General features: G+C 53.1%; 1 protein-coding gene across 1 annotated transcript; it reads right to left on the bottom strand.

Moving 5' to 3' along the window:
• Nucleotides 1–8,254: 8,254 nt before the first annotated feature.
• On the bottom strand, nucleotides 8,255–25,879 carry LOC102932185 (CMP-N-acetylneuraminate-beta-galactosamide-alpha-2,3-sialyltransferase 2). Its single transcript, XM_007053944.4, has 7 exons — nucleotides 25,667–25,879; nucleotides 20,040–20,632; nucleotides 17,476–17,666; nucleotides 15,207–15,386; nucleotides 14,251–14,296; nucleotides 13,161–13,280; nucleotides 8,255–11,432 (listed from the first exon to the last, which is right to left on the bottom strand). The coding sequence occupies exons 2-7, from the start codon at nucleotides 20,322–20,324 to the stop codon at nucleotides 11,265–11,267; spliced, it is 990 nt and encodes a 329-aa protein (XP_007054006.2). The 5' UTR covers nucleotides 20,325–20,632; nucleotides 25,667–25,879; the 3' UTR covers nucleotides 8,255–11,264.
• Between the last annotated feature and the right edge of the window lie 566 nt (nucleotides 25,880–26,445).

Here is a 26,445-nt window from a genome sequence, read left to right as displayed (position 1 = left end):
CTGTAGCCTCAATCAAGCCCCGTCTTCCTCAATGGTGAGGGACCCTCCGAAGCGATCGGAGCCCGGCCCTGAGGCCGTCACCGAAGTCGGCACTGAGGTGACGGCTGGCACCGTACCTGCCACTGCGCAGGAGCATCACTGAGAGGAGGACCCCTGAGAACTAGAGGGTCTGGAGGAACCTGTGCCCATGGGGGCTTCTTCATCTTCCTCCCCAGACGAGGCAGTAGCAGGTTTCTCTGCCTCTTTGCCGGCCAGGGACAAAAGGGCCCATCAAGCGCTGCTTAGAAGAGTAGCTCAAAACCTAGGTCTTTAGGCAGAGGAGGTGTCTAAAAAGACAGATCCCATGGTGGATATTCTCCTGCCTCCATTCCTCCCGTGGGAAGGGGATGCTAGATTTCTTGGAACTCTCTGTTCAAGTTAAAGGAGCTCCTCCCAGCAGACTCCTCATGCGACTTTGGGGCTGTCCTCAAGGAGGGTAAGGCAATGGCAAGGACTTCCTTGCAGGCTGCACTGGATGCGGCAGACTCGGCCACCCATACAATGTCCACCGCCATTGTTATGCGCCGAAGCTCATGGCTGCAGGTCTCAGGACTCCCTCCAGAGACACAGCAGAACATTTGACAGCTCGGGTCTGTTCACAGAACAGACAGACTCTAGGCTCCATAGCCTAAAAGACTCGAGAGCAACCTTAAAGTCGTCGGGCCTCCACACTCCAGCCCCACAGAGGAAGCATTTTAAGCTTCAGCCCCCGTCTCGCTTCTACCCCTCTCAGCAAAGACAGGGCTATAGCAGAAAATGGGATAGGAGAAGGCCTTCAACCAGGGCCAAGGCTCGACGAGGCAGTCTCCAGCTTCCAAGAAGACTTTTGAAGGTGTGCTCAGGGGCAATGCACCAGTCCACATCCCGGATCGTTCCTCAGCCTTTGTGAACCATCTATCCCATTTCTACCATGCTTGGGCCCAAATAATGTCAGGCCGGTGGGTCTTGCGCATGGTAGAATTGGGATATTCTCTCCAATTCTGATTCCTCCTGCCTGCCCACCCACCTTCCCCGTCCATCTTCAGGGATGTTTTTCAAACTGGTCCCCAGGGACGCACAGACCCTGCTGATCAACTCCTCCCCCTCCCTCCCAGTGCCTCCTGCACACTAAAATTTCTGCGGTGCAGCGGGGCTAAGGTACCTGCCCTGGCTCCACGCCGCTCCTGGAAGCTGCCAGCATGTCCCTTCAGCCCCTGAGGGGGGAGGTCCAGGAGGTGTCCGTGCTCTGTCCCCACCCCAAGCATCAACTCCGCAGTTCCCCTGGCCCTCCCACCTAGGAACCACTGCCAGAGGGATGTGCTGGTCGCTCTCAGGAGCTGCCTGAGGTGAGCGCCTCTAGTTGGAGCCCGCACCTTTCACCCCCTCCTGCACCCAAACTTCCTCCCAGAGCCTACACTCCTCACTCCCTCCTGCACCCAAACTCCCTCTCAGAGCCTTGCACCCCTCACCCACTCCCGCACACCAGTCCCCTGCCTGAGGGTGGGGAAGAGCAAGCAATGGAGGGAGGGGGATGGAGTGAGTGGGGGTATGGTCTCAGGGAAGAGGGCGGGGCAAGGGCTGAGTTGGGGAGCTTGGAGGGTCCCTGAAAATTTTTACATCAAAATGGGGGTCCTCGTGTTGCTAAAGTTTGAGAACTGCTGATTTAGAGTTCAGGGGCAGAGGGTTCTACTCCTGCTATTTCCTAATCCCCAAGGCCAAGGGTGGGCTCAGGCCTATTTTAGACCTGCAAAACCTCAACAGATTCATGAAGAAGTTGAAATTCTGCATGGTCTCTCTGGCTTCCATCATTCCCTCCCTGGATCTGGGGGCTGGTACGCCGCCCTCTACTTGGAGGATGCGTGCTTTCATGTGTCCATAACTCTGTCCCACAGACGGTTCCTATGAGTCGTGGTCAGCAACATTCACTATCAGTTCACAATCCTTCCCTTTGGCCTCTTGGCGATCCCTTGGGTGTTCACCAAGTTCATGGCAGTCATGGCAGCCTCCCTATGGAAGCGGCAGGTGCAGGTATTCCTGTGCCTAGCCAATTGGCTAATCAAGGGCCGCTCCCAGGCCCAAGTGGAGGACCACGTGAGCCTAGTGTGGACAACGTTCCTCCGGCTCTGCCTCATCCTGAACGTGGCGAAGTCGACCATAACTCTCACTCAAGGGATAGAGTTCACTGCGGGGAAGGATAGCTCAGTGGTTTGAGCATTGGCCTACTAAACCCAGGGTTGTGAACTCAATCCTTGAGGGGGCCATTTAGGGATCTGGGGCAAAAATTGGGGATTGGTCCTGCTTTGAGCAGGGGGTTGGACTAGATGATCTCCTGAGGTCCCTTCCAACCCTGATAGTCTATGATCGGGACCTCCTGGACTCCACTCAGGCCAGAGCATTCCTCCCAGAATCCTAGTTCCTCGCCATGGGTGCCATCATAAAAGATCTCAGCAGATTCCCCACCACAATGGTACGGAATTGCCTAAAATTACTTGGACATATGGCTACTTGTACATACATGGTACAGCATGCCAGACTGCAGCTTCATCCCCTTCAGGCATGGCTGGCCCGAGTTTACAGGCCAAACCGAGACCACCTAGACAGACTGGTCACAATCACTTCTCAGGTTCTCGAGTCCCTTTGGTGGTGACTCGCCCCACAGACAGTCTGCGCGGGCATACCCTTCTCCAGACCTCAGCCCTCGCTGTCACTAGTCACAAATGCATCAGCGATGGGATGAGGAGCGCACCTAGGTGGACTCAGGTCTATGGTCCGAGGCAGAACTTTTGCTGCACGTCAATGTCAGGGAGCTGCATGCTGTGCGCCTCACTTGCCAGATGTTTCAAACCCATCTACAGGGCAGACGTGTATCGGTATTACAGACGATACCACAGCGATGTTCTATATGTAACCCTTCTGCCCATCAGAGTTGGCAGCAACAAGGGCCGGGTTCAGTATCTAGGGGTTCCATTCCAATAACACAATGCAAAACCGGCTCGAGCCCCCACCCAGTGACCTGGGACAAATATATACCACCCCCGCTGGGCGCCTCCAAGAGGCAATACTTCCCCTCTCGCAAGCACAGAGTCTGAGTGTAGCAAAAAGCCTTTTAATAACAGAGAGAAACAATGTGGCATTATGTTGGGGAAACACCACCAACAGGATTCATAACACAACCCATGAGCAAAAACCCACCCCAAGCAAATTGGGGCATGCCCTTTCCCTTTGGTTCTTGAGTCCAGCAACCCCAAATTACCCAAAGTCCCAAAAGTCCAATGACCCAAAAGTCTCTGTCCCTGGTCAGGGCAGCCCCAGAGTTCGAAAGTTTATCTGCAGAGCTTTACTTCCCAACCTGGGTGGAGATTGGGGGGGGGAGGGGGAAGAGAGAGGTAAGGGGCACCTTACATGATCTGAAGCTGACTGCCCCACAGCTCCATAGGGCTTTGCTTCGCTCCGCTCCGCTCCACCAGCCGCCCCACAAACTGCTTCGCTCAGCTCCGCTCCGCGGCCCACAAGCAGCTCCCGCCGTCCCATGAACTGATCTACCAGCCAATCCACAAGGCGCTCCAGCTATCCCACAAACTGCTCCACAATATATCTTCAGGCTCCCCCACTACTTAACACAACACTCAGTGATTTCAGCTCTTAGTCAGTTCAGCTCTTTTGTGAATTCAGCTTGTAGTAGGGGAGCCTCAGTGCTAGTGGACCATTAGCCCAAGGTGAGCTCAGCAGCCTTTAACTAGACTCCTAACAGAATTAAAATTAGTTCTGATATTTCACAGTGAAGAGAGGAGGAAGTGCAATTAACATGTAAGGCCCTTACCAGAGAGCCCATACTCCCCCGTATTAATACATGCTCCCAACTTTTCTCAATTCACAGAGTTTTGGAACCCATGACCCTTGCCTAGCGAGTGCTACTTAGTTGATGGCGAGTCCCTCCATCATAACAAAAGGCCAAGTACAGTTCCAAATACAGTTCCCATAATCAGGGTAATAACAATTTATTCTTCCTGCCCCAATAACAGAGATACTGGGGATCCCACAGCAGCCAAAGTGACCATTTGGGCAGCTAAGGCCTCATTCTAGGTGGGGTGGGTGTGCCTATGCAAATGAGATGGCCCCTGAAGTTCTTTTCCACAACTTGCCACACCTCACCACCAGGTGTCAGGGTGGAGCTCATCCTGACTCTGCTTACATCTATAAACAGGGTGGTGCTCACTCCTCTCCCCTGTGTCAGGAAGTCCTCGGGCTATGGGACTTCTGCATCCCCCACTCGATACAATTGGAGGCATCGTATCTTCCGGGCTCGCAGAACGAACTGGCCGATCACCTCAGCAGGTCTTTTCACGGCCATGAGTGGTCTCTTTGCCCGGACATCACCATCAGCATTTTCCAAAGGTGGGGCTCTCCCCAGATAGACCTGTTTGCGACACAACACATCAGGAAGTGTCAGCAGTTCTGCTCCTTCCTGAATCACAGCCTGGGCTTGCTTGCGGATGCCTTTTTCCTCCCTTGGAATGGGGGCCTGCTGTATGCTTTCCCACCTTTCCCGCTCATCCACAAGGTCTTCCTCAAGGTCTGACAGGAGAAAGCATCGTTAATCTTGATAGCACCAGCGTGGCTACATCAGTACTGGTTCATCACACTGCTAGACTTGTCCATGGACACACCTATAACTCTGCCCCTGGTTTTCGGACTTGATCACGCAGGATCACGGCCGCCTCCAGCACCCCAACCTGGAGTCTCTCCACCTCATGGCATCGAAACTCCACGGCTAAAGCTGTTGGAGCTCGCGTGCTCTGACCTGGTGTGACGATGTGACACAGCAGGGAGGGGGGAGTGTTGACCTGGGAATGTGCCCTGGGGACGGGAGACCTGAGAGCCTGCCACCTGAGCCAGGAGGGGGAGGGGGAGGTAACACCTCTGCCCAGGAATGTGGACGGAGGCTGCAGCAGGGAACCTGCTCCGTGGGTTTAGTTTTCAGGTTGGGGCTGGGTGGAGGAACACAGGGAACCCCAGGGCTGGGGTCTAAGCTCCCTGCTCCCCCAGAAGGACTTCACTGAGGGGTCCTGGGTGTACCCACAAGCTCTGTTTTGGACTGTGTTCCTGTTGTCCAATAAACCTTCTGTTTTACTGGCCGGCTGAGAGTCTCAGTGAATCCCAGGAAGAGGGGTGCAGGGCCTGGACTCCCCCACACTACGTGACAACTGGTTAGGGAGGTTCTCTTTGGCAGCAGAAAGCCTTCCACTCGTACCACTTATCTGGCTAAGTGGAAGAGGTTTTCAGTTTGATCTCTACAGAAGGGCACTCCTCCATTGCAGGCCTCAATTCCCTTCATCCTGGACTATTTACTTCACCTAAAACAGCAGGGTCTGCCGGTGTCATCAATCAAGGTTCACCTGGCTGCGATTTCGGCTTTCCATCCTGGCTCAGTGGGCCCCTCAGTATTTGCTAACCCCGTGGTTAGCCATTTTCTCAAGGGGCTGGACAGGCTGTACCCTCAGGTACGACAGCCAATTTCCCTGTGGGATCTCAACCTGGTGCTCTCCAGGCTGATGGGCCCTCCCTTCGAGCCCCTGGTGACTTGCTGTCTCCTTTACCTTTCTTGGAAGGTGGTGTTCCTAATGGCTATAACATCAGCCAGAAGTGTGTCTGAGCTCAAGGCCCTAATGTCTGAGCCGCCTTATGCCATGCTTTATACGGACAAAGTACAGTTGCGGCCGCACCCAGCGTTCCTACCGAAGGTAGTTTCGCAATTTCACATGAATCAGGACAACTTTCTGCCGGTGTTCTGCCCTAAGCTGCATGCTTATTACAGGGTACGTATGCTCCGTTCCCTGGATGTCAGACGGGCGTTAGCTCTTTACATTGAGTGGACAAAGCCATTTAGAAAGTCAACACAGCTCTTCATCACGATTGCTCAGTGAAAGAAAGGTCTCCCTGTCTCATCCCAAAGGATCTCTTCATGGATCCTGCCCTGTATCCGCCCATGGAGCCCGCCCTGCTATGACCTAGCAAAGATACCAGCCCCAGCGTTAACAGCGCACTCCACAAGAGCACAAGCTTCATCTGCAGCGTTCCTGGCGCAGGTCCCTATCCAGGACATCTGTAGGGCGGTGACATGGTTGTCTGTTCACATCTTTAGATTGCACTACACCATCTCTCAGCAGGCTAGAGACGCTGCCACGTTTGGTAGAGCCGTGCTACAGTCTGTAACTCGGTGAACTCTGACCCCTCCAGGGGACTGCTTTGGAGTCACCGACTTGGAATCGACATGAGCAAACACTCGAAGAAGAAAAAATGGTTACCTACCTTTCGTAACTGTTGTTCTTCGAGACGTGTTGCTCACGTCCTTTCCAAGCCCACACGCTTCACCTCTGTCAGAGTATCTGGTAAGAAGGAACTGAAGACGCAGCGGATCAGCAGGGACCTATATACACCGCCATGAAGGCGCCACTCCAGGGGGCTCCACAGCTGACCTGACAGATACTGCTCTAAGCGAAAAATCTTCCAACAAGTGTGCCCGTGGCATGCACACATCTAATTGGAATGGACATGAACAACACATCTCGAAGAACAACAGTTACGAAAGGTAGGTAACCGTTTTTTCTCCATCACTGGCCATTTTTAAATCAAAATCAGATGTTTTTTCTAAACTATCTGCTCCAGCTCAAACAGGAATTGTTTTGAGGCTGTTCTCTGGCCTGTGTAATGTGAGAGGTCAGACTAGATGATCAGTGTGACACTGCACCTCATATTCCTCATAGTGATATTATTATGATATTATTATAGCATAACTGTGATGCCTTTTGTACAAGATGGGTCATGTAAGGCGTCATTGGAAAAGTTGTGATTTGCTGATTATCCTATTTGTATGCATGTATCATTTTTATATCTGAAGTTAGGAATATTGACTATGTATCTGAATTTCAAATATAGTCACACCTGGGTGACGCTCACTAGGCAAGATGCTTTTAGTCTAGATAGCTGGTTGGGAAGGGCCTATATTGGGTAATGAGCCATTAGGGAAAACAATAGGCCTTAGGCGTAGCGTATACCCGACCTGATGAGCCTTCCTGAGAAAGCTGCTATGACTCTACAAGGGCATGTGATCAGCCACATGATTCTGGACTCCATCTTGTGAGGAACAAAGACTGAACTGGTGGGAAGTGCTGGAACCAGGCTAAAGGGATTGCTAGCCTGTGTATGAAAACCTGGGAAACCCATGCTGCCAGCCTGCTTGTACCATCACTCAGGGTGAGAAACTACTAATTCATATCCAATCTATCCAGTATGTTAAGCTTAGTTTGCGTTTTTGTTTATTTGCTAGGTAATCCGCTTTGATCTGTTTGTTATCAATTATAATCACTTAAAATCTATCTTTTGTAGTTAATAAACTTATTTTATGCTTTAATCTAAACCAGTGTGCGTTTGACTGAGGTGTCCGGGGAAAATCTCAGCTTGGTTACCACAAGTGTGCATCATCCTCTTCACATTGAGGGAGAGGTGGACCGTGTATTAAACCCATATACTGGCTAGATTTGACCAGGGCAGGACAGTACTGCTCTGGGGTCCTAGGCTGGGGAGCTGGTGATTATTTTGGCTGTAGGCTCTCTATTGTTGCTGCATGCAGTGGCTGGTCAGAGCCTGCATGTAACTGCACCAGGATGTGTCCCTATCTGTGTGATTGCTGGTGAAAGTGCGAGCTTGGAGGGCTTTGCAGCTTGTCACAGCAGCACAGTGTGAGAGGGAGCCCAGACTGGTGAGTCAGAGGGCTCAGTGATACCCCAGTTCCAGGTGGCACCCTGGGGGAAACCTGTCACAATCACAATGGTCCCTTTTGACTTTAAAATTGATGCCCCTGGGCAGTCCTATGGCCCTCATTAAACTAGCAACTCCAAGTGAAAGCTGCCTGCTGTGTGTGACCCTTTCTGGGGGTACCCAGGGCTGAGAGGCCCCTGGCTACCACCTGCCCTTAGTGGGAGGAAGCCTCGTCTGTGCCTGCCATGGGTCAGCTCCCGGGCTCCACTGGCCCCACTCTTCTCTAGGCCTCTGCAGGCCTCCTTTCTCGCTGCAGTTTAGCAACAGGCACACTGAACCCCCTGAGCTCTCTGCGCATCCCCCTGGAGTGGCCAGCCCCTTCCACTGGACACTGCATCTAAAGAAACAGCATCCCCCCCCCCACTTACCAGTTCCCCTCAGACGATGGCGCCACTTAACACACAGCACTTGGATGTGCTTATAGCATAAACAAGCAAAAGTTTATCTGACACACAGTAGAGATTCACCTGATAGCAAATAGACATGTAGGACCAAATGGTTGCATATAAAATCATAACCTGCAATCTAGAACTAGAGATGTCGGCTGAGTTAAAAAAAAATTAATTGTAAGAATAAAAAAAATAGTCGTGATTAATCGCTGTTATAATCACTCTGTTAAGAGAATACCAATTGAAATTTATTATAAATATTTGTGGATGTTTTCTACATTTTCAAATATATTGATTTCAGTTACAACACAGAATACAAAGTATATAGTGCTCACTTTATATTATTATTTTTATTACAAATATTTGCACTGTAAAAAGAAACAAAAGAAACAGTATTTTTCAATTCACCTCATACAAGTGCTGAAGTACAATTGCTTTATTGTGCAAGTGCAACTTACAAATGTAGAATTATTTTTTTTACATAAACTACTCTCAAAAACAAAACAATGTAAAACTTTAGGGCCTGCAAGTTGATGCATGAAGGGGCATATGAATGTTTAGCATATGTGGCACGTAAATACCGTGCGACGCTGGCTATAACAGTGCCATGCGAACGCCTGTTCTCACTTTCAGCTGACATTATAAATAAGAAGAGGGCAATATTATCTCCCATAAATGTAAACAAACTTGTTTGTCTGAGCGATTGGCTGAACAAGAAGTAGGACTGAGTGGTCTTGTAGGATCTAAAGTTTTACATTGTTTTGTTTTTGAGGGCAGTTATGTAAAAAAACGGCTACATTTGTAAGTTGCACTTTCACAACAAAGGGATTGCTCTATAGCACTTGTATGAGGTGAACTGAAAAATACCGTTTCTTTTGTTTATCTGGTTTACAGTGCAAATATTTTTAATAAAAATAACATAAAGTGAGCACTGTGCACTTGTATTCTGTTTTGTAAGTGAAATCAATATATTTGAAAATGTAGAAAAACATCCAAAAATATTTATAATAAATTTCAATTGGTATTCTATTATTGTTTAACGGTGCAATTCAAACTGCTATTAATCGCAACTGTTTTTTGAATGTAGTTAATTTGTTTTGTGTTCATCGCTTGAGTTAACTGCAATTAACTGACAGCCCTATTTGGACCTAGGGTTACTTAACTAGTTACAATCCTGTCTTATGGAGCGATGCTCACCCAAAGGCCTTCCTGTGTCGTTGATCTGGGCGTGGCTGAAAGACTTCTTCATGAGACACGTATCTGGTGAAGGATCATAGCCATGTATCAGAGGGGTAGCCGTGTTAGTCTGGATCTGTAAAAGCGGCAAAGAGTCCTGTGGCACTTTATAGACTAACAGACGTATTGGAGCATAAGCTTTCATGGGTGAATACCCACTTCCTCAGATGCATATAGTGGAAATTTCCAGAGGCAGGTATAAATATGCAAGAAAGAATCAGGCTAGGGATAACGAGGTTAGTTCAATCAGGGAGGATGAGGCCCTCTTCTAGCAGTGGAGGTGTGAACACCAAGGGAGGAGAAACTGCTTTTGTAGCTGGCGAGCCAGTCACAGTCTTTGTTTAATCCTGAGCTGATGGTGTCAAATTTGCAAATGAACTGAAGCTCAGCAGTTTCTCTTTGAAGTCTGGTCCTGAAGTTTTCTTGCTGCAGGATGGCTACCTTGAAATCTGCTATTGTGTGTCCAGGGAGGTTGAAGCGTTCTCCTACAGGTTTCTGTATATTGCCATTCCTAATATCTGATTTGTGTCCATTTATCCTTTTATGTAGGGACTGTCCAGTTTGGGATGTACATAGCAGGATGCTGATCAGGTGGTTCCTCAGTTTCTTTGACAGTGTGTGGCATAATCTCTCACTGTGGTCTGTGCAGTATGTAGATAGCAATGGATTTTTCACCTTCAGTCCATTTGGCATGATGTCCATCCATTTGCATTTGGAAAGAAAGATGATGTCTGTCTGTACTTGTGCAAGTTTCTTCATGAGGTTGATGGATTTCCACTCCACACGGCTCAATGCAGTGCCTTGCATGGTGTCAAGTATCAGATCGTAGCCATGTGTCTGCACCTCCCAATAGACCAAAAAATCCATTGGCCTAAAGCAGCTCCCCCAACCCCCGCCCCCATGCTGCTGCTGGTTTTACTCTGGATACTCTTGTAGATTTTGCAGTCTCTTAATTGGCATCTGGATTAGTAGGCAAATAGGCACCACTTTGTGAGACACACAGTACACAACAGACAAATGCTAGACAGGGAGCAGTCGATCACACCCCCCCACCCCCGCCTGAAAGGGCCCTCTCTGAGGTGTCACCTCCTGGAGTCCTGCTTTCACTTCAAGGCTTTAAGATGCTAATTTCCAGTATGGATACATAATGCCTTAAATATCACCCAGCCATACATGACACAGTGCTGATGCCCAGGGGGGTTACTGGCTCTTGGTATAGACTCGCATGCCTCCCTTTAGTGGATGACTATGCACACAGCTGACCCAGGGGCTCCCTGTAAAACCCTATGTCCCCCTGTGAATGGCTCTTCAGCTTCTCTTCTCGCATTCATATTCAGAGTAACCAGCGAGCAGGTCACAGGTGCCCCGAAAAGCTGCAGCAATATGCGGCCGCTCAGGGTTCGGCAACACCCCACACCTCAATGCCCCTGCTCCGCCGCAGCCGTCCTGGGCAACTCTGGGCAAGCCCCTGAGCCGCAGTTCCCCAGCTGGCCAATGGGAATCTTGTCCCTTCCCAACCTGCTGGGGTGTTGAGAGGGTAAAGCCATTGCTGAGTGACGACACAGCGGGGCCGGCGAGCGGGATAGCTAGACGCCCCCCTCCAGAGCGTCCCCTCGCAGGGAAGAAAAGCAAGAGGAATGGGGCAGCATGGTCCGTCTCTAGCTTTGAAGCGTAATTGGTTCTGCTGCAACCCCGAACAGTCCCTCCCCCCGAGGCAGTGGGGCTGGGCGTGGAGAGCGGCGCACCCGCGGGAGGAAGCGCCCCCTGGCTGGGGGTTGGCGTAGGGTAGCAGAGCCCCCTTAGCTAGTTATAAAAGGAGATTTTGCCTTCGGCTGCCAGTTTCTTGATGAGGGCAAGTTCAAAGTCCGCGTCGTGCACCCCAGTCCTGCGGAAGGCTCCAGGGTAACGGTTCTCTTCCCAGTAGTGGTGCCAGTTCCCACTGCTGTCCGCACCGTAACCAAACACTGACACCTGCATGCAAAGCAGGCGAGGTCAGCAAAGCCCCAGGGTTTTGCAGTTGCAAAATAACAGGAACCTCCCTCCCCCCTGACATAAAATGAAACATCCCCCCCCCCCCCCACACCATACAGCTGCAGCTCTTGGGGCTCCCATTCTGCCTGCCAGATGGCCAAGCCAAACCTGAGTGGCATTGCAACACTGGGCACCCAAGCACAATGCCTGGAGCAAGGCTCCACCCTGCAGGCTAGGAGTTGCCACTGGGGAGTGAGTGCAGGGCCGGCTCAGTCTGCAACCCCCACGTCTCTCACTCTGAGGGCAGGATCCCACCCACCCAAATGCCCTGGTGAGGGCGGGGGACTGAGAGAGGGGTAATTTGTGATATTTTATTATGTACATGTAATAAAAAGAAATAAACAACATTTTTAATGGCTAAAACGAAATAACAAGAAATGCCCCCCAAAATTAAAAAAGTTATTAAAAAAAAAGGCACAAGGCATTAGGTCGCAGTAAAGGGCATGCTGAGCTCCCCCGATACCACGCTGAGCTGCCCTGGGGCCATGCTGAGCTCCCCCCGATACCACGCTGAGCTGCCCTGGGGCCCGCTGAGCTCCCCCGATACCATGCTATGCTGCCCTGGGGCCCGCTGAGCTCCCCCGATACCATGCTGTGCTGCCCCGGGGCCACGCTGAGCTCCCCCCGATACCACGCTGAGCTGCCCTGGGGCCACGCTGCACTGCCCAGGTACCATGCTACACTGCTGATAAAAGGGAAGCTCCTCTTATGGATCAGTAACCAGTTAAAAGACAGGAAACAAAGGATAGGGCTAAATGGTCAAGTTTTCAGAATGGGGAGAGGTAAATAGCGGTGTCCCCCAGGGATCTGTACTGGGAGCTGGGCTGTTCAACATATTCATAAATGATCTGGAAAAAGGGGTAAACAGTGAGGTGACAAAATTTGCAGACAATACAAAATTACTAAATATTGTTAAGTCCAAAACTGACTGTGAAGAGTGAAAAAGGGACCTCACAAAACTGGGTGACTGGGAAACAAAATGGCAGATGAAATTCAGTGTTGATAAATGCAAAGTAATGCACATTGGAAAACATAATCCCAACTCTACATACAAAATGATGGAGTCTAAATTAGCTGTTACCACTCGAGAAAGAGATTTGGAGTCATGGTGGATAGTTCTCCGAAAACATCTGCTCAAAGTGCAGCGGCAGCAAAAAAGGGAATAGAATGTTGGGAGATCATTAGGAAAGTGATAGAAAATATCATAATGCTTCTACATGGACCAGGGTGGCGTCCCGAGCCTCTGTTTGCCAGAAGCTGGGAATGGGTGACAGGGGATGGATCACTTGATGATGACCTGCTCTGTTCATTCCCTCTGGAGCACCTGGCATCGGCCCCTGTTGGAAGACAGGATACTGGGCTAGATGGACCTTTGGTCTGACCCAGTATGGCTGTTCTTATGGTCTTATGCCCGGGTACCATGTTGAGCTGCCCAGGTACCACGCTGCAGTTTGTGGCAGAGGCGAGCAAGGGCACCAAGGGGGCCTACGGGCAGCCAGCTGCAGCAAGGGTGGTGTGTGAGCTGGCTACCTATGGTCTCAGCATGGAGGCTGAACCTGGCATCTGCTCCAGACTCCTCTGATCATAGCATCTGGACAATGTCTGTCTCCATCCTTTCCTGCCTCATCACAGGCCAAGGGCATTGGCCCCACCCACTCGGACACTTACCTGATCACAGGTGTGCAAGGCAAAAAGCAATGTGGTGAAGCCTGTGGATGGATACCTCCCATGGTGCTGTGTCCACTTGTCTTGGATGTATTTGAGAAAGGCAGGGTTCAAGATTAGCACCTGAGAGGAGAACAGAACAGGGCCAATGCTACGAGATTCTGTCATCATCCTACCCAGTACTAAGAGGCCATGCCCGGAAGGCGCAAACCCAGCCCCAGCTCACCGCTGACACTTCTGTGTGCGTCACTGTCCTGGAAGGGCTAGAGAATATCTCAGTGAGAGCCCATCTGGGATTGTGTGCACAGGTCTGGGCCTCGCTGATGGGGCAGAGATTAGTACCTAGAAAGGGTGAGCTTAATTCAATAGCGCTCCTGCCCTGATGGGAGCTAGTCTGCTCTGAGACGAATGGCCCATATTGCGTCTTGGCGCACTGTGGGCAGTGCTTACCACCTGGTGCACAGCAGGAGAACACACACCACAGGGGCAGCCCACTCCTGAGAGCCTTCGGGGACGCTGTAACCAGCTGCTGCCGGAAACGGCCAGGCCTGGGAATGCTACTCTTGGCTGGCCAGGAGGCTCTGGCAGAGCTCTCGTGCCCTTTGCTGTTTCCGAGCAGCGTCAGGAGCTTGGAGTTCTGCACTGGCTAGCCAGGAAAGATGGAGGGCTCCTGCAGCCGGTTCTGAGGAACACCCGCTCTGTGAGGCTGGACGGGTTTGTCGCCTCAGTGACTGGATTCCTGGTGTGTCTTAGGGATCCCAGAGCACAACTGGCCATCAGGCCTTTAACATGCTGGAAGCCACTTGACAAGCACCTGCGCCAGACTCTTAACGTACAGACTTTGTGGCCCAGCCTCCCATGCAAACGGGTTCCATGGTTAGTCCTTGGCCACTTGATCAAAGTTTATGGAAATTCTTAGACACCCCCCGCCATTAAGCAGTGTCAGGAAACTGTAAATGTCTGGCAATGTAACGGTAAGGGCCTCCGATAACCGTTCTCCCCACAGACCTGGCCATCCTCTACCCAGACTCAGGAAGCAAATGTCCAGAACATGAGGTGGCTGGTGCTGGCTGTGTCCCCAGCCAGCCCTTACCTTGCTTTTGTCAGCTTCAATGAACTGTTTGACTCTTGTGTACGTGCTACAAAGGAAGAGGAACTGTGGTCAGTGGAAAGTGGTGTCCTCAGTACCATATGCATGGCTTTCTTCTGGCCCTACCCATGACTTCTACAATCCACCAGGGATGAGGCTAATGCCTGAGCAGACCTTCTGAGGAGCTGAGTGGCTGCCTCCTCAATGGTGCGTCTGCTGGAGCTGCTGTCTCCTTGGCACCATGCACTGACCTCAGCTCAGGAGACAGGAAGCCTTTCAGCACAATGCCATTAAGCCACTGATCCAACCCCTGTGTGCTGTGGCGCGTGTCTGAACACCAGTGCTGGAGCCATCAGCCATGAGGTGTCCCTTCCCCGAGGTCTGTACAAATGTTCTCACCCTCTCTAACCAGCTTCAGGTCTGCCCTGTCCTTCGCCACCCTCTGGGGTTTAGTGAGCCAAGTCGAACGTCATGTCCGGCGTGTGCCCCAGCCTGAGGGGAGGAGCCCCTGAGCCCATCAACCTCCCAAGGGAGCCACTGAGCCCCCACAAGGGACGAGGCAGGAGCAATCTAGCTTCCCAGAGCAAAGCCCCCATCCTGGGGGGAGGGGCAGCGCCAGTGTCCTGGGGACCCCCCATCCCTCATCCTAGGGTGGGGTCATCCTTCTGGTGGGCCTCCTGAGTCTCCTCTCCTTGGACATAGGGGTGAATCAGCTTCCACAAGTCAATGGAGCCTGAGCACCACCTAAGTCCCATCTCGTGTGGAGATTTGTGCTGTGGGCACACTGGAGCCCACTGCCCCATGGGATGAGCCAGCACCCCCAGAGCCACCTCAGGCCTTGCATCTTGGGAGGACCCAAGAGACTACTCAGCCTCCACCAGGGGCAAATGAGCCTCCTGCCTAGGACGCTGCCCTCAGAGGATCCCCCTCCCCCTCGGCAGATCAGGCCCCATGCTCACTAGCGCAGTTTCCCTGTGGAGAAGGCACTGGTCACCCATTTCAGGTCCAGTGCTTTAAAGGGAACCAGCACCAGGTGGACACCAGGCTGGAGGTCCATAGCACTCTCTGGGTACATAAAGTGGTGCGTTGTCCTCGTGCCAACATCCTCCTCGAACCCAGCAGTCTGCGCCCTGTTCATCCTGGGGGCATGAGGAGAGAGCACAGCTGAGTCTGCTGTAACATGCATGCTGGGCACTCCCTGCCTCCCAGGGGAACTTTCCTGGCCAGCATGAGGGAATGGGGCTCAGGGCCCACCATGGCCAGCTGGGTGGGGGATGGGGATCGGGGCTTAAGTTCCCTCTAAGCTGCATGGCCATGCGACCATGCAAAAGCCTATTAGACACCGCACAGGTGCTCAAGGCTGCGACAGGGAAAGATTCCTCTCCCCCAATCCCGGACCCAACCCAGCCCAGCCACGGACGTGTCGCGGTCGGGGGAGACGTGCCCCTCCCCCAGCCCCAACCCAGCCTGGCCTGGACCTGCCTCGGCCGTGGGACAGGTGCCTCTCTCACGGTCCCAACCCAGCCGTGGCCAGAGCTGCTGTGGCGGGAAGAGGCGTGCCCCTCGCCCAGCCCAGGTGCTGCTGCAGGGAGTTCTCTCTCCCCATCGCAGCCCCGGGGCAGCCTCACCCCCCACCCCTCCCCACCCAACCGTCTGCCCCAGCCCTGAGCCCCTCATCCCTGGCCCCATCCCAGAGCTCGCACCCCTAGCCAAAGCCCTCGCCCCCCCCATACCCCAAGCCTCTGCCCCAGCCCTGAGCCCCCTCCCACACTCCGAAACCCTCGGCCCCCACCCCCACCACATGAATTTTGTTATGTGCACCAGTATGGAGGTGATGTGTCACACATCACCTCCATATTGGTGCACATAACAGAATTCATTCCGCACCTGGCTGGGAAAAATTAGAGGGAACCCTGAGGGGCCCTCCCTGGCCACCTGGGTGGGAGATGGGGCTGGAGGCCTGCCCTAGCCAGCCAGATGAGGGATGGGGCTCGGGGCCTGCCCTGGCCAGCTGGGTGGGAGATGGGGCTCGGGGCCCGCCCTGGCCAGCCGGATGAGGGATGGGGCTCGGGGCCCGCCCTGGCCACCTGGGTGGGAGATGGGGCTCGGGGCCCGCCCTGGCCAGCCGGATGAGGGATGGGGCTCGGGGCCCGCCCTGGCCAGCTGCGTGGGAGATGGGGCTCGGGGCCCGCCCTGGCCAGCTGCGTGGGGGATGGGGCTCGGGGCCCGCCCTGGCCAGCTGCATGGGGGATGGGGCTCGGGGCCCGCCCTGGCCACCTGGGTGGGAGATGGGGCTCAGGGCCCACCCTGGCCAGCTGCGTGGGAGATGGGGCGTGGGGCCTGCCCTGGCCACCTGGGTGGGAGATGGGGTTCGGGGCCCACCCTGGCCAGCTGCGTGGGAGATGGGGCGTGGGGCCTGCCCTGGCCACCTGGGTGGGAGATGGGGTTCGGGGCCCACCCTGGCCAGCTGCGTGGGAGATGGGGCTCGGGGCCCGCCCTGGCCAGCTGCGTGGGGGATGGGGCTCGGGGCCCGCCCTGGCTGGCAGGAGGGAATGGGGCTTGGGGCTCACCCTGGCTGGTTGGGTGTGGAATGGGGCTCAGGGCTCACTCTGTCCGGCTGGGGGCTCAGGGCCTGCCCTAGCTGGGAGGGAAGGATGGGGTATGCGTATTGCAATGGCTGGGAGGATGGGCTGGGGCAAGGGAGCCATCCTGGCCAGCAGGGAATTGGGGGGCTAAGTGGCTGGGAGCTGGAGCTGTCTGTCATCGTGGCTGGTGCTCACTGGGGCTGCTAGCCCAAGCTGGCTGGTTTTTTACTTTCAGATGTAGCCCCAGAGCTGTGCCCCGCTCTCCTCCAGCAGCTCCCAGGTGAGCTGAAACATGGTGCATGAGGGAAGACAGTGGGAGATGGTGATACAGATTCCAGAGAGTGCCACCTACACGGCCTGGGAACTCCTTCCCGCCCAATGACCCGGTGGCCCAAGGGCCGTTGGGCCCTCAGCAGCCTGGCTGCAGTGCCGGGTGCCTCCTCATGGCTTGTTGGGAGGGAACAGCACCGTGAGATGCCCCCGGGGCAGGACAAGGTCCCGGGTTCATCTACGCCTTTGCTGGGGCTCTACCCTAGGCCTGTGGGCAGAGATTTATTCTGCTCAACCAGAGCGGCTGCAGGGGGCTGGGCCCATTGGAGAGGCGGCAAAAGAACAGGGGGTGAGCCGGCTCTGTCCCACTCACCTCAGAACCCAGTGGTGGGAGTCAATCTCTCTCCCGTGGTGGGAGCCCCTCAGGTGCCCGGAGTTCCCCACCACCGCACACATCCTGCAGCGGGAGATGGGCCGAGCATCCATGGTTGGGGAAGGAAGAATGTCAAACATTTGCTGGATTATTTCCTGGAACTGGACACTGCTCTGCGAGCCCTGCAGCTTCTAAAGGAACAAGAACAAAGCTATGGCATGTCCGTGGTGCCACCGAGCCCAATGCCCAGCAGGGTGGCAGGGCCTGCGGGCTGGGCTAGGGCAGGCAATGCCTTCTCTGCAGGGGCCAGAAAGGCTGTGAGCCCAACCCAGCTGTGCTCAGGGGGCACACAGCATGCCCCAGCTCCTGCTCTGCTACACCCCCTTTTTTGCAGTGGAATGGCTGGGGCAGTCCTCCCCACTCTACCTGCGCAATTTTGCCCAGGGCTGCCCCAAGCTCCTTGCCAGTGGAGCTCTGCTGGCCACATGGGTGCATCTCCACTAGGTATGTTGGTGGAATGAAGTTGGGAATTTTTAAATAATATGTATGATGCTGGTGTGTGCCTCAGTTTCCCTGATACATTGCATGGCTACCCAGTAGGGGACAAGGATTAAGTTTGCTCTCAGGGCAGACTAAGGGACACAGGCACCGACTTTCCAAAGTGCTCGACTCCTGGGTCTGCCCTGGCCCTGCCCCCACTTTACCCCTTCCCCCAAGGCCCCACCTCTTTTCACCCACACTCCACCCCCACCCCACCTCTTCCTGCCCAGTTCCACCCCCTCCCCCTAGCTTGCCACATTCTCGCTCCTCCCCCTTCCAGCCTCCCTGAGAAACAGCTGATCATGGTGGGCGGGAGGCACGAGGAGGGAGCAGGAGGTGCTGATGTGCGGGGCCCGCCGGCAGGTGGGAAGTGCTGGGGCATGGGGAGGATCTGATAAGGGGGCTGCCAGTGCGTGCTCAGCAGCCACCCACCATTTTCCCCCGTGGTGCTCCAGCCGCAGAGCACCCCCAGAGTCAGCGCCTATGGGTCTGTGCGCCACCTCCCTGTCTGGGTGGACTGAAGAGTCATTGAGGAACCGGTTGAAATTCACCCCGTTCAACAATGGGGCCAGCAAAAACAATGCAAGCTCCAGTGCCTCATGGATTTTGCTGCCTCTCAGCAGGGAAGTCGGGCGGGGAGCCCAGTTTATGCACACAGGACTGGAAGGGGGGCCGTGGGGCTTCTGGAGGAAGCTGGGAGTTCTCTCACCTGGGAACGGACACAGAGGGTCAAACTGAGAGAGAGACAGAGCCTGAAAACAGGGTTCACTACAGCATGGCTGGGGCTCTGGGCTGAGCAGACTGGACTCTGCTAAGCTTCACTTCTCTGTGCTAACCTAAGGACCTCCCATGCTGTGTGCCAGGGGACTAATAAACCCAACGGGTTTGAAACTGGTTTGAAATGCATCCGATGAAGTGAGCTGTAGCTCACGAAAGCTTATGCTCAAATAAATTGTTTAGTCTCTAAGGTGCCACAAGTCCTCCTTTTCTTTTTACTGTTTGAGTGTCCCTCTAAATACTTGGTGAGGTGCATTAATCCCTGCAGAGCGGACAAGTCTCTCCCAGGAGTCCGTCTCGGTTGGACTCGCTGAACAGAGCTCACTGAGGTTCAATCTTACGAGGCAATGAGGTGTCCTACCCTGAGGGAAGAGTGAGACCCGGGGGCCTGGCACATCAAAGGGGTTCCTCCAAGAGACTGCTCCAAACCTGGGGGTGTAGCAGTAATCTTTTGGCACCACGAGGTAGCTGACACACAGCCCCATCCCAATGCAGAGCAGGCCAGCGGAGCTAACAGGCCAAGTTAAGGCCGAGGGGTTCCCTCGACCTGTGACCTTCTGGGAACGCTCCAAACAGCCTGGCCTTCCCTTGGGTGTGAGTGACTCTGGGTGAGCTAGCTCAGCTCATGGGCCCCTTGCTGCTCCCTGCAGCACCCACTCTCTGTGCGTGCACTGGGCCCCCAAAGTGGCTCCTGGCTGAGCTAAGCGCAGCTGTACAGGCAGCTGCAGGCGTCAGAGCAGGGAGCTGCATGCAGTGGACAGATGCAGCCACCAGGGACTTGGGAGGGGCCAGCTGAGCAGTTTGTCCTGCAGACCGGCTGGTAGGTGTGGCTGCGCTTTTCTACCCCAGCCTCCTCCTCCCAGAGGGATCCAGGTGGGGGCGGCAGGAGCACAGAACAGGCTTTCTGCATGGGCAGCTGCTTGGGGAATGTGAAAGCGCCCTGGCCCTGGCCCTACAGCCCCCAAACAGGGAGCATGGCAGCAGGGGCAGGCACCCACCCCCATGAGTCTCTGCTGGCCTCGTCAGCTGCTACAGCCTGTCTCCTGGGACCAGTCCTACAAAGGAGCCAGCCCTTGGCACTCAGAGCATCCCTATGTTTGATACCCACCCATGCCATGGTGCCATGCCCCAGGCCTCTGCTTTGCCCTTGCCACAAGGCTCTGAGGAGCCCAAGGATGGGCTCTGCCGCCAGCAGCCACAGCAGGAGGTGCCTGTATGGGTTTAATTGCTGTGACTCTGTAACTCACCAGCCACCACGACAGAACGTCTGGGGCGACCTTGGAGGTGTGCACCGTCAGCAGGGGATTTATCACTGAGTTGTACCGTTCTTTAAACCAGGCTGAGCTGCTGAGCTCCACAATACAGCTGGCACAGCCACAGGACTTGGCCTCTGAGACAGACGCAGGCCCTAGTATGTCTCCAAGGCTCCAGAAAGAGGCTGAATGCCCCAGGTACAAGGACTGATAAACCTGCCACAGGGCAGGCACCATGCACAGGGCTGTAGCAGCCCACAACTTCTTCCAGTGCAGCATCTTTCACTCCACCAGCTCCTCCCTGCAGAACTTCAGTGGGTCTGTGGGTGGTGTTCAGGGTCACTGCCTATGGGCATCTGGGCCCAGTCGCAGTTTTCCTGCTCTTACGGGAAGAACGGGACCCTTTTCTGGGTAGCTGTACATCCCCAAGAACAGAAGGAAGGGGTCAGCATGTCCAGCACACACAGGAGCCACTGGAGGTTTCCAAGCCCTGATCGCAAGTCAGCGTTAACCCAGCCTGGCACCAGTCCCCCACAGCTCTGTGCAGGGGGTAGCTTCTTCCGGGCTTTGGCTCTCTCTGTCCCAGCCTGAAACAGACCAGATAATGAGTATCAGTACAGACTACAGTGCCAGGGGAGAGTCTTGCTGTGACTTGCCGTCACTCAGGACAGTCTGACAACACTGACTAGGCTGAGGACAGGAGGAGGGGATACCTGTAGGGAAGAATTAAAGGGCTCACTGCATGGTCTGCAGTGGAGTCACACTGGAGCTGGACTGGATGGGAGGGTCACACCGCAACTGGCACTGATTCTGTGCCAAGGTAGTGCAGAACTGAGGCTGCAGTTTTCAAACTTTGGAACCAAAAGTTGTGCACCTACATCCAGATGAAATCTTCCAGCGCTGTGGGCAAGCGAGGTGGAGGCAGAGCCCACCCTGCTCCCTACAGTGCATGTGAGAGATTTACAAACCCTCCTGTTCATCTATGTCATAGCCACATCTGTGAGTAGGTCATCACTATGGGACCTAGATGAGCCACAGGGGCAGAGTTAAGGTGGTTTGAATGTTCTGGCTTTCATGTGTTTCTTTCTGTAATTAAATGCTCCAATATGTTTTTCTAAGTAATGTAAATGTATTAGTAATTTATTGTTATGGTATTTTTTTCCCTGAGAATATGAACCCCTCTGTCATGAATAGGGGGAAGGGTAGCAACTTTTATGTATGCGGTAGCATAAAATCCCTCCTTGGCAGCTGTACAGGATTGCCTGACCTCTAAGGGGTTAAGCAGTTCAAATAACCTAGTTGGCACCTGACCAGAAGGACCAATGAGGAAAGAAGACACTTTCAAATCTGGGGGGGGGGGGATTTGTTTGTGGTTCTCTTTTGTGGTTCCCTCTCTGGATGGAGAAAGAAGCCAAGCAGGTACAATATCTCCCAAAAATATACCTGGAATAATCCATCTAAAACCACAGAAATTGTAAGTAGGGCAAGGAAATGTGTTAGGTTATCTTTTGTTTTGACTTGTAAATTTTCCTACGCTACAGAGGTAGTTTTTTTCCTGCTTTTGTAACTGTGAAGCTGAGCCCAGAGGGGAATCCTCTGTGTTTAAAATCTTTTTATTATCCTGTACAGTTACCTTCCATCCTGATTTTGCAGATGTGATTCTTTTACTTTTTTCTTTATAAATATCTTTTTTTAAGAACCTGTTTGATTTCAGTGTCCTGAAGACAAAGGGTCTGGTCTGTGCTCACATTGCTAAGGCAACTGGTTGGTATATTATTCTCAAGCCTCCCCAGGAAAGGGGGTGAAGGGGCTTGGGTGGATATTTTGCGGGGGGATAGGGATTCCAGGTGATCCTTCCCTGAATTTTTGTGTAAATCACTTGGTGGTAGCAGCAATACCGTCCAAGGACAAGGAAAGAAATTTGTGCCTTGGGGAAGTTTTAACCTAAACTGGCAAAATATAAGCTTAGGGGGTCTTTCATGTGGGTGCCCACATCTGTACCCCAGAGTTCAGAGTAGGGGGGGAACCCTGACAGCCTCAAATCTACATTTAATGCAGAGTCCAAGCAGAGAATTTAAACACACGTAAGTCAAGAAATTCAAACGTTATGGTTCCAGAAGCATTAACAGCCCCATTTTCCAGATATGATATATAAAACAAGTGCAATGTGGGGGCATCAGCCTTGCTGGGGGAACCTCACCCCTTTGTTTAAATTCTCAGCCTTTGTGTTCCAGTGACATAGGCTTCCCATGCAATTTCCTTTGAAAAACAGTGTTGGTCCTTGCTCAGCTCTGGCTAAGTGAGGCCCAAAGACAATCCCCTCCACTGCCCCAAGAGGCAGTGGGCCAGGAACAAATAAACGACGTGCACTGCCAGCCCACATTTTCCCCTGGCTTTGGCACATGCACGGTGGGACCCTCACGCCACCATTCCCAACAGAGAAGAGTTCCGTGTGTCATGTGACAAACCCAGACCTTCAAAGCGTTGCAGTTTCAGGAACACTCAGCTATGCCAAAGGACTCCAGCCCCTGGTGAGGATCCAGAACCAGGGCGCAGCCATTCTTTTAAATTATTTCGCAGCCAAACCCTCTCCAGCAGATAAGATCAGAAAAGAAGGATTTCCCACCCACTGTGCCCTGACTCAGAGAAGCTAAAAGTCTTTTGAATTAAGTCCCCAAACAATAATCCCCCTTTGAGCTGAGCCCCAGAAGGGAAGGGTCCTCCCAAAAGGAAAGAGCAGGCCTCATCTTGCCAGGGGCAGTGTGATGCTGTATGGTTGAATAGTATCATTATATCAGTGATATTACCACTGTTAGACAATTGGAACAAATCATATACAAAGCATGTCATGTGAGGTGTCAATGGAAAAGTTAACCATTCACAACTCTCTTCTTTTCTTTTCTTATTAAACCTTTAGTTTTTAGTTACGAAAGGATTGGCATCAGCGTGATTATTAGGTAAGATCTGAGTTATATATTGACCTGGCTAAGTGGCTGACCCCTTAGGATTAGAAGGACCCTATATTTGATTAAATTGGTTTTCAGTAATCACTCATCATACAGTCCAGTGTCTGGGTGGTGAGCCAAGGGCTGGAATTCTTAAGGAGAATGCATTTTTGACTTCTTGTTAGCCAGTGTGGTGAGACAGACGTTCACTTTTGTTACTGGCTTAGTATAATCTAATGAAGGGCTAACCAGCAGTTTGGGGTGAGTCTGCCCTGTTTTTCAGCGGTCTGTCTGGAATCTGGTATTCTCAGCTCAACTGAGGCACCGTGACAGCTTGACTCCCACTTGAGTTCGGCAGGAGTTAGGCACACGTAGCACCTGTTAGTATTGGGCCATCCCCACTGAAGTGCTCCAGGCATGCTGCCAGGCAACTGCTGTCACCCTGAGGCTCACAAGAAACCCCGGGAAGAGTTTGAAGAGGATGAGGACCTCTGGGTCCAGATCCAAGGCTGCAGCCCTGTTATTCATAGGGTATTAGAGAGTACCCTGCAAGGCCCTGGGCTTTCCACCAGAAATAACCCAGCTGTATAGCCACCCTGTATAGCCTCAGGCCTATTCATGTGAGCAAGCGGGCAGATTGGTATTCAAGACCCCAGGAAAAATGAAGAAATCCCCCAGATGGTGCTGCCCCAGAGCAACTGACATGCTGCTCCAAGTCTACCCTGTTGTTGTGGTCCACTCTGGGTACCAAAAGAGAGAGCTGAATGTCCACAGAAGGTTGTACCTGGTTGTACCTGATGGGTCTGGGTCTGTGGTTGTTCTCCTGGGGAGAGGCGGACAGGGTAGAGCTATGCTGTAAGAAGTTTTGGGCCAGGTATGAAAAATCCTCAGTATCATACCTAGAAACTACTCATTTGAAACCCCAGGTATGTAAGTAGATCAGGAAATGTCTAGGAAGAAGTGATTAGGTTTCTCTCTCTTTATTTCTTTACGGCTTGTGGATTCCTCTGCGCTAAGCTCAGGTGCTTTTGTTTTGCTTGTAACCTTTAGGCTGGACCTCAAGAAAGCAATTCTTGGTACTAAATTGTTTGTTTTTTTTTTTTAAATCTAGCAAAAGCCTAAGTTCCCAGACGTATTTTCTTTCTTTTTTTTTATTAATAAAATTTACCCTTTTTAAGAACAGAATTAGATTTTTGTGTCTTAAAAGGTTTGTGCACATGTTTAATTAGCTGGTGGCAACAGCTAATTTCCTTTTTTTCTTTTTCTTCCTCAGCTTGTCTGTGTGTGTGTGAAGGGGCTTGAGGGTACCCCTCAGGAAGGAATTCCAAAATGTGCCTTCCTAGGTTCTCAAAGGGGTTCTGCACTTGGGTGCTGGCAGCATCTACCCATCCAAGGTCAGAGAAAAGCTGTGACCTTGGGAGTTTAATACAAGCCTGGAGTGGCCAGTGTTAATTTTTAGAATTCTTGCGGGCCCCCACCTTCTGCACTCTAAGTGCCCGAGTGGGGAATTAGCCTTGACAGATCCAATTAAATGTCCAGGCACATGGATCCCCAGTGCAGAAGTCTGGGGGGTTCCATAGTAGTTAAGGCCAGAAGCAACCTCCTGTATAATGCAGGTCACTAAATATCATCCACTACAGAAATGATGTGGACAAATTGGAGTCCAGCAGAGGACAATGAAAATGTTTAGGGGGCTGGGGCATATGATTTACAGGGAAAGAGGCTGAGGGAACTGGGATTGTTTAGTCTGCGGAAGAGAAGAATGAGGGGGGATTTAACAGCTGCTTTCAACTACCTGAAGGGGGGTTCCAAAGAGGATGGAACTCGGCTGTTCTCAATGGTAGCAGATGACAGAACAAGGAGTAGTGGTCTCAAGTTGCAGTGGGGGAGGTTTAGGTTGGATATTAGGAAAAACTATTTCACTAGGAGGGTGGTGAAGCACTGGAATGCGTTACCTAAGGAGGTGGTGGAATCTCCTTCCTTAGAAGTTTTTAAGGCCCGGCTTGACAAAGCCCTGGCTGGGGTGATTTAGTTGGGGATTGGTCCTGCTTTGAGCAGGGGGTTGAACTAGATGACCTCCTGAGGTCCCTTCCAACCCTGAGATTCTATGGTTCTATGATCCTGGTACCCCTGGTTTGAGCCCAAGACTTGAACTAGACCAAAGCATTTCAGTCCTCAGGAGACTAAGCTGTTCTGTGCAAAAGGCAGAGAATGGGAGCAGATGAGGGGGCGAGGCCTTGTTCCTAGAGAACTCTGGACTTTAAAGGCCTCCCCCTCCCCCCCCATCTGCCCAGTGCAATGGGAATTGACCCTTCCCCTCTGCACTTGGCCACGCCGTGGGCCTGAGTGAAGCCCAAGCAAACTCTGCTCCTCTGAGGAAAGGCACAATCAATGGAGAGCCAACATGGGGTGGCCGCCTCCCCTAGAACTGCAGCCCTGGTGGCTGGTTTAAAACAACAAAGAGACAACCCAGGCTGGAGGTGCCCCCGCATCCAGGAACCTGCTCCCCACCTGCGTGAGTAGGGCAGTCTCCCTGCCCCTCCCCGCAGCCTGCCAAGACGCTAGGCATGCAGGTAGGGCCCATGTGCTGGCACATGTCCCTGCAGACTGCATTACAAAGACACTGCTGTGCCAGGGCAGAATGTAGGCCCCGCTCTTGCGCGGCTGGACACTCACCTGGGCGGCACTGAGGCGTGAAGATGACAAGTGAGCGTCCCAGCCTCACAGGCTGGGGGCTTCAGCATGCGCCTTGCAGCTCCCAACTCTCTCTCCTCGCTCACTGCGCTGGGCAGGGCACGCACTTCCGTTTTCTGAACAGGAACTAGCTGTACAGAGCGCAGGGGAAGTCTGCAGCCCAAAACACTGATAACAACTGGAAACGGCCTGAGGAGCATGCGCATTGAGGGCTGACTGACGGCACTCCAGGGCCACCAGAGCAGGGCTCAGGAGAGCTTGTGCTGGGCTGGGTGACTCACAGAGAGCTGGGGGGTTTGGGGAGCCATTACTGTGGGTGCTTTCCTAGTCACCCCTCAGAGTGGGTTCTGGGACTGCCACACAGCTCCCATGGAGCAATCCTGCATGGGCCTGGCCTCCCCTGGCACCCTCGGGGAGGGAGAAGCCAGAAGACCCTGCAAAGCTACATGGATCTCAGCCCCTTGGCTGCATGTACCCATGCAGCAGGGCTCCCCAGACTGCCCCACAGGGCCCTCTGTGCCAGGGGGCAGGCACAAACCTGCTGCCCCTGCCAAGGGGATCTTGTGGCTGATGCCCGTCCCCCACTGATGATCCAGACCCCATAGGATCCCAGAGAGCAGCACATGCCGGGGAGGTGCTATCCCCTTCCCCCAACCCCCTGCAGGGGTGCCAGGGTGGTGGCCTCCCACAGCACAATGTCCAGGCCAGCATGTGCCTCCTAGGGCACTGCAGGCCACAGTCCCACAGGGATAAAGGTCAGT

Source organism: Chelonia mydas, chromosome 13 (assembly GCF_015237465.2).
Source record: "Chelonia mydas isolate rCheMyd1 chromosome 13, rCheMyd1.pri.v2, whole genome shotgun sequence".
NCBI lineage: Eukaryota > Metazoa > Chordata > Testudines > Cheloniidae > Chelonia > Chelonia mydas.
The sequence above is the reverse complement of the archived record's forward strand: the minus strand, read 5'-3'. Positions and strand labels throughout refer to the sequence as shown.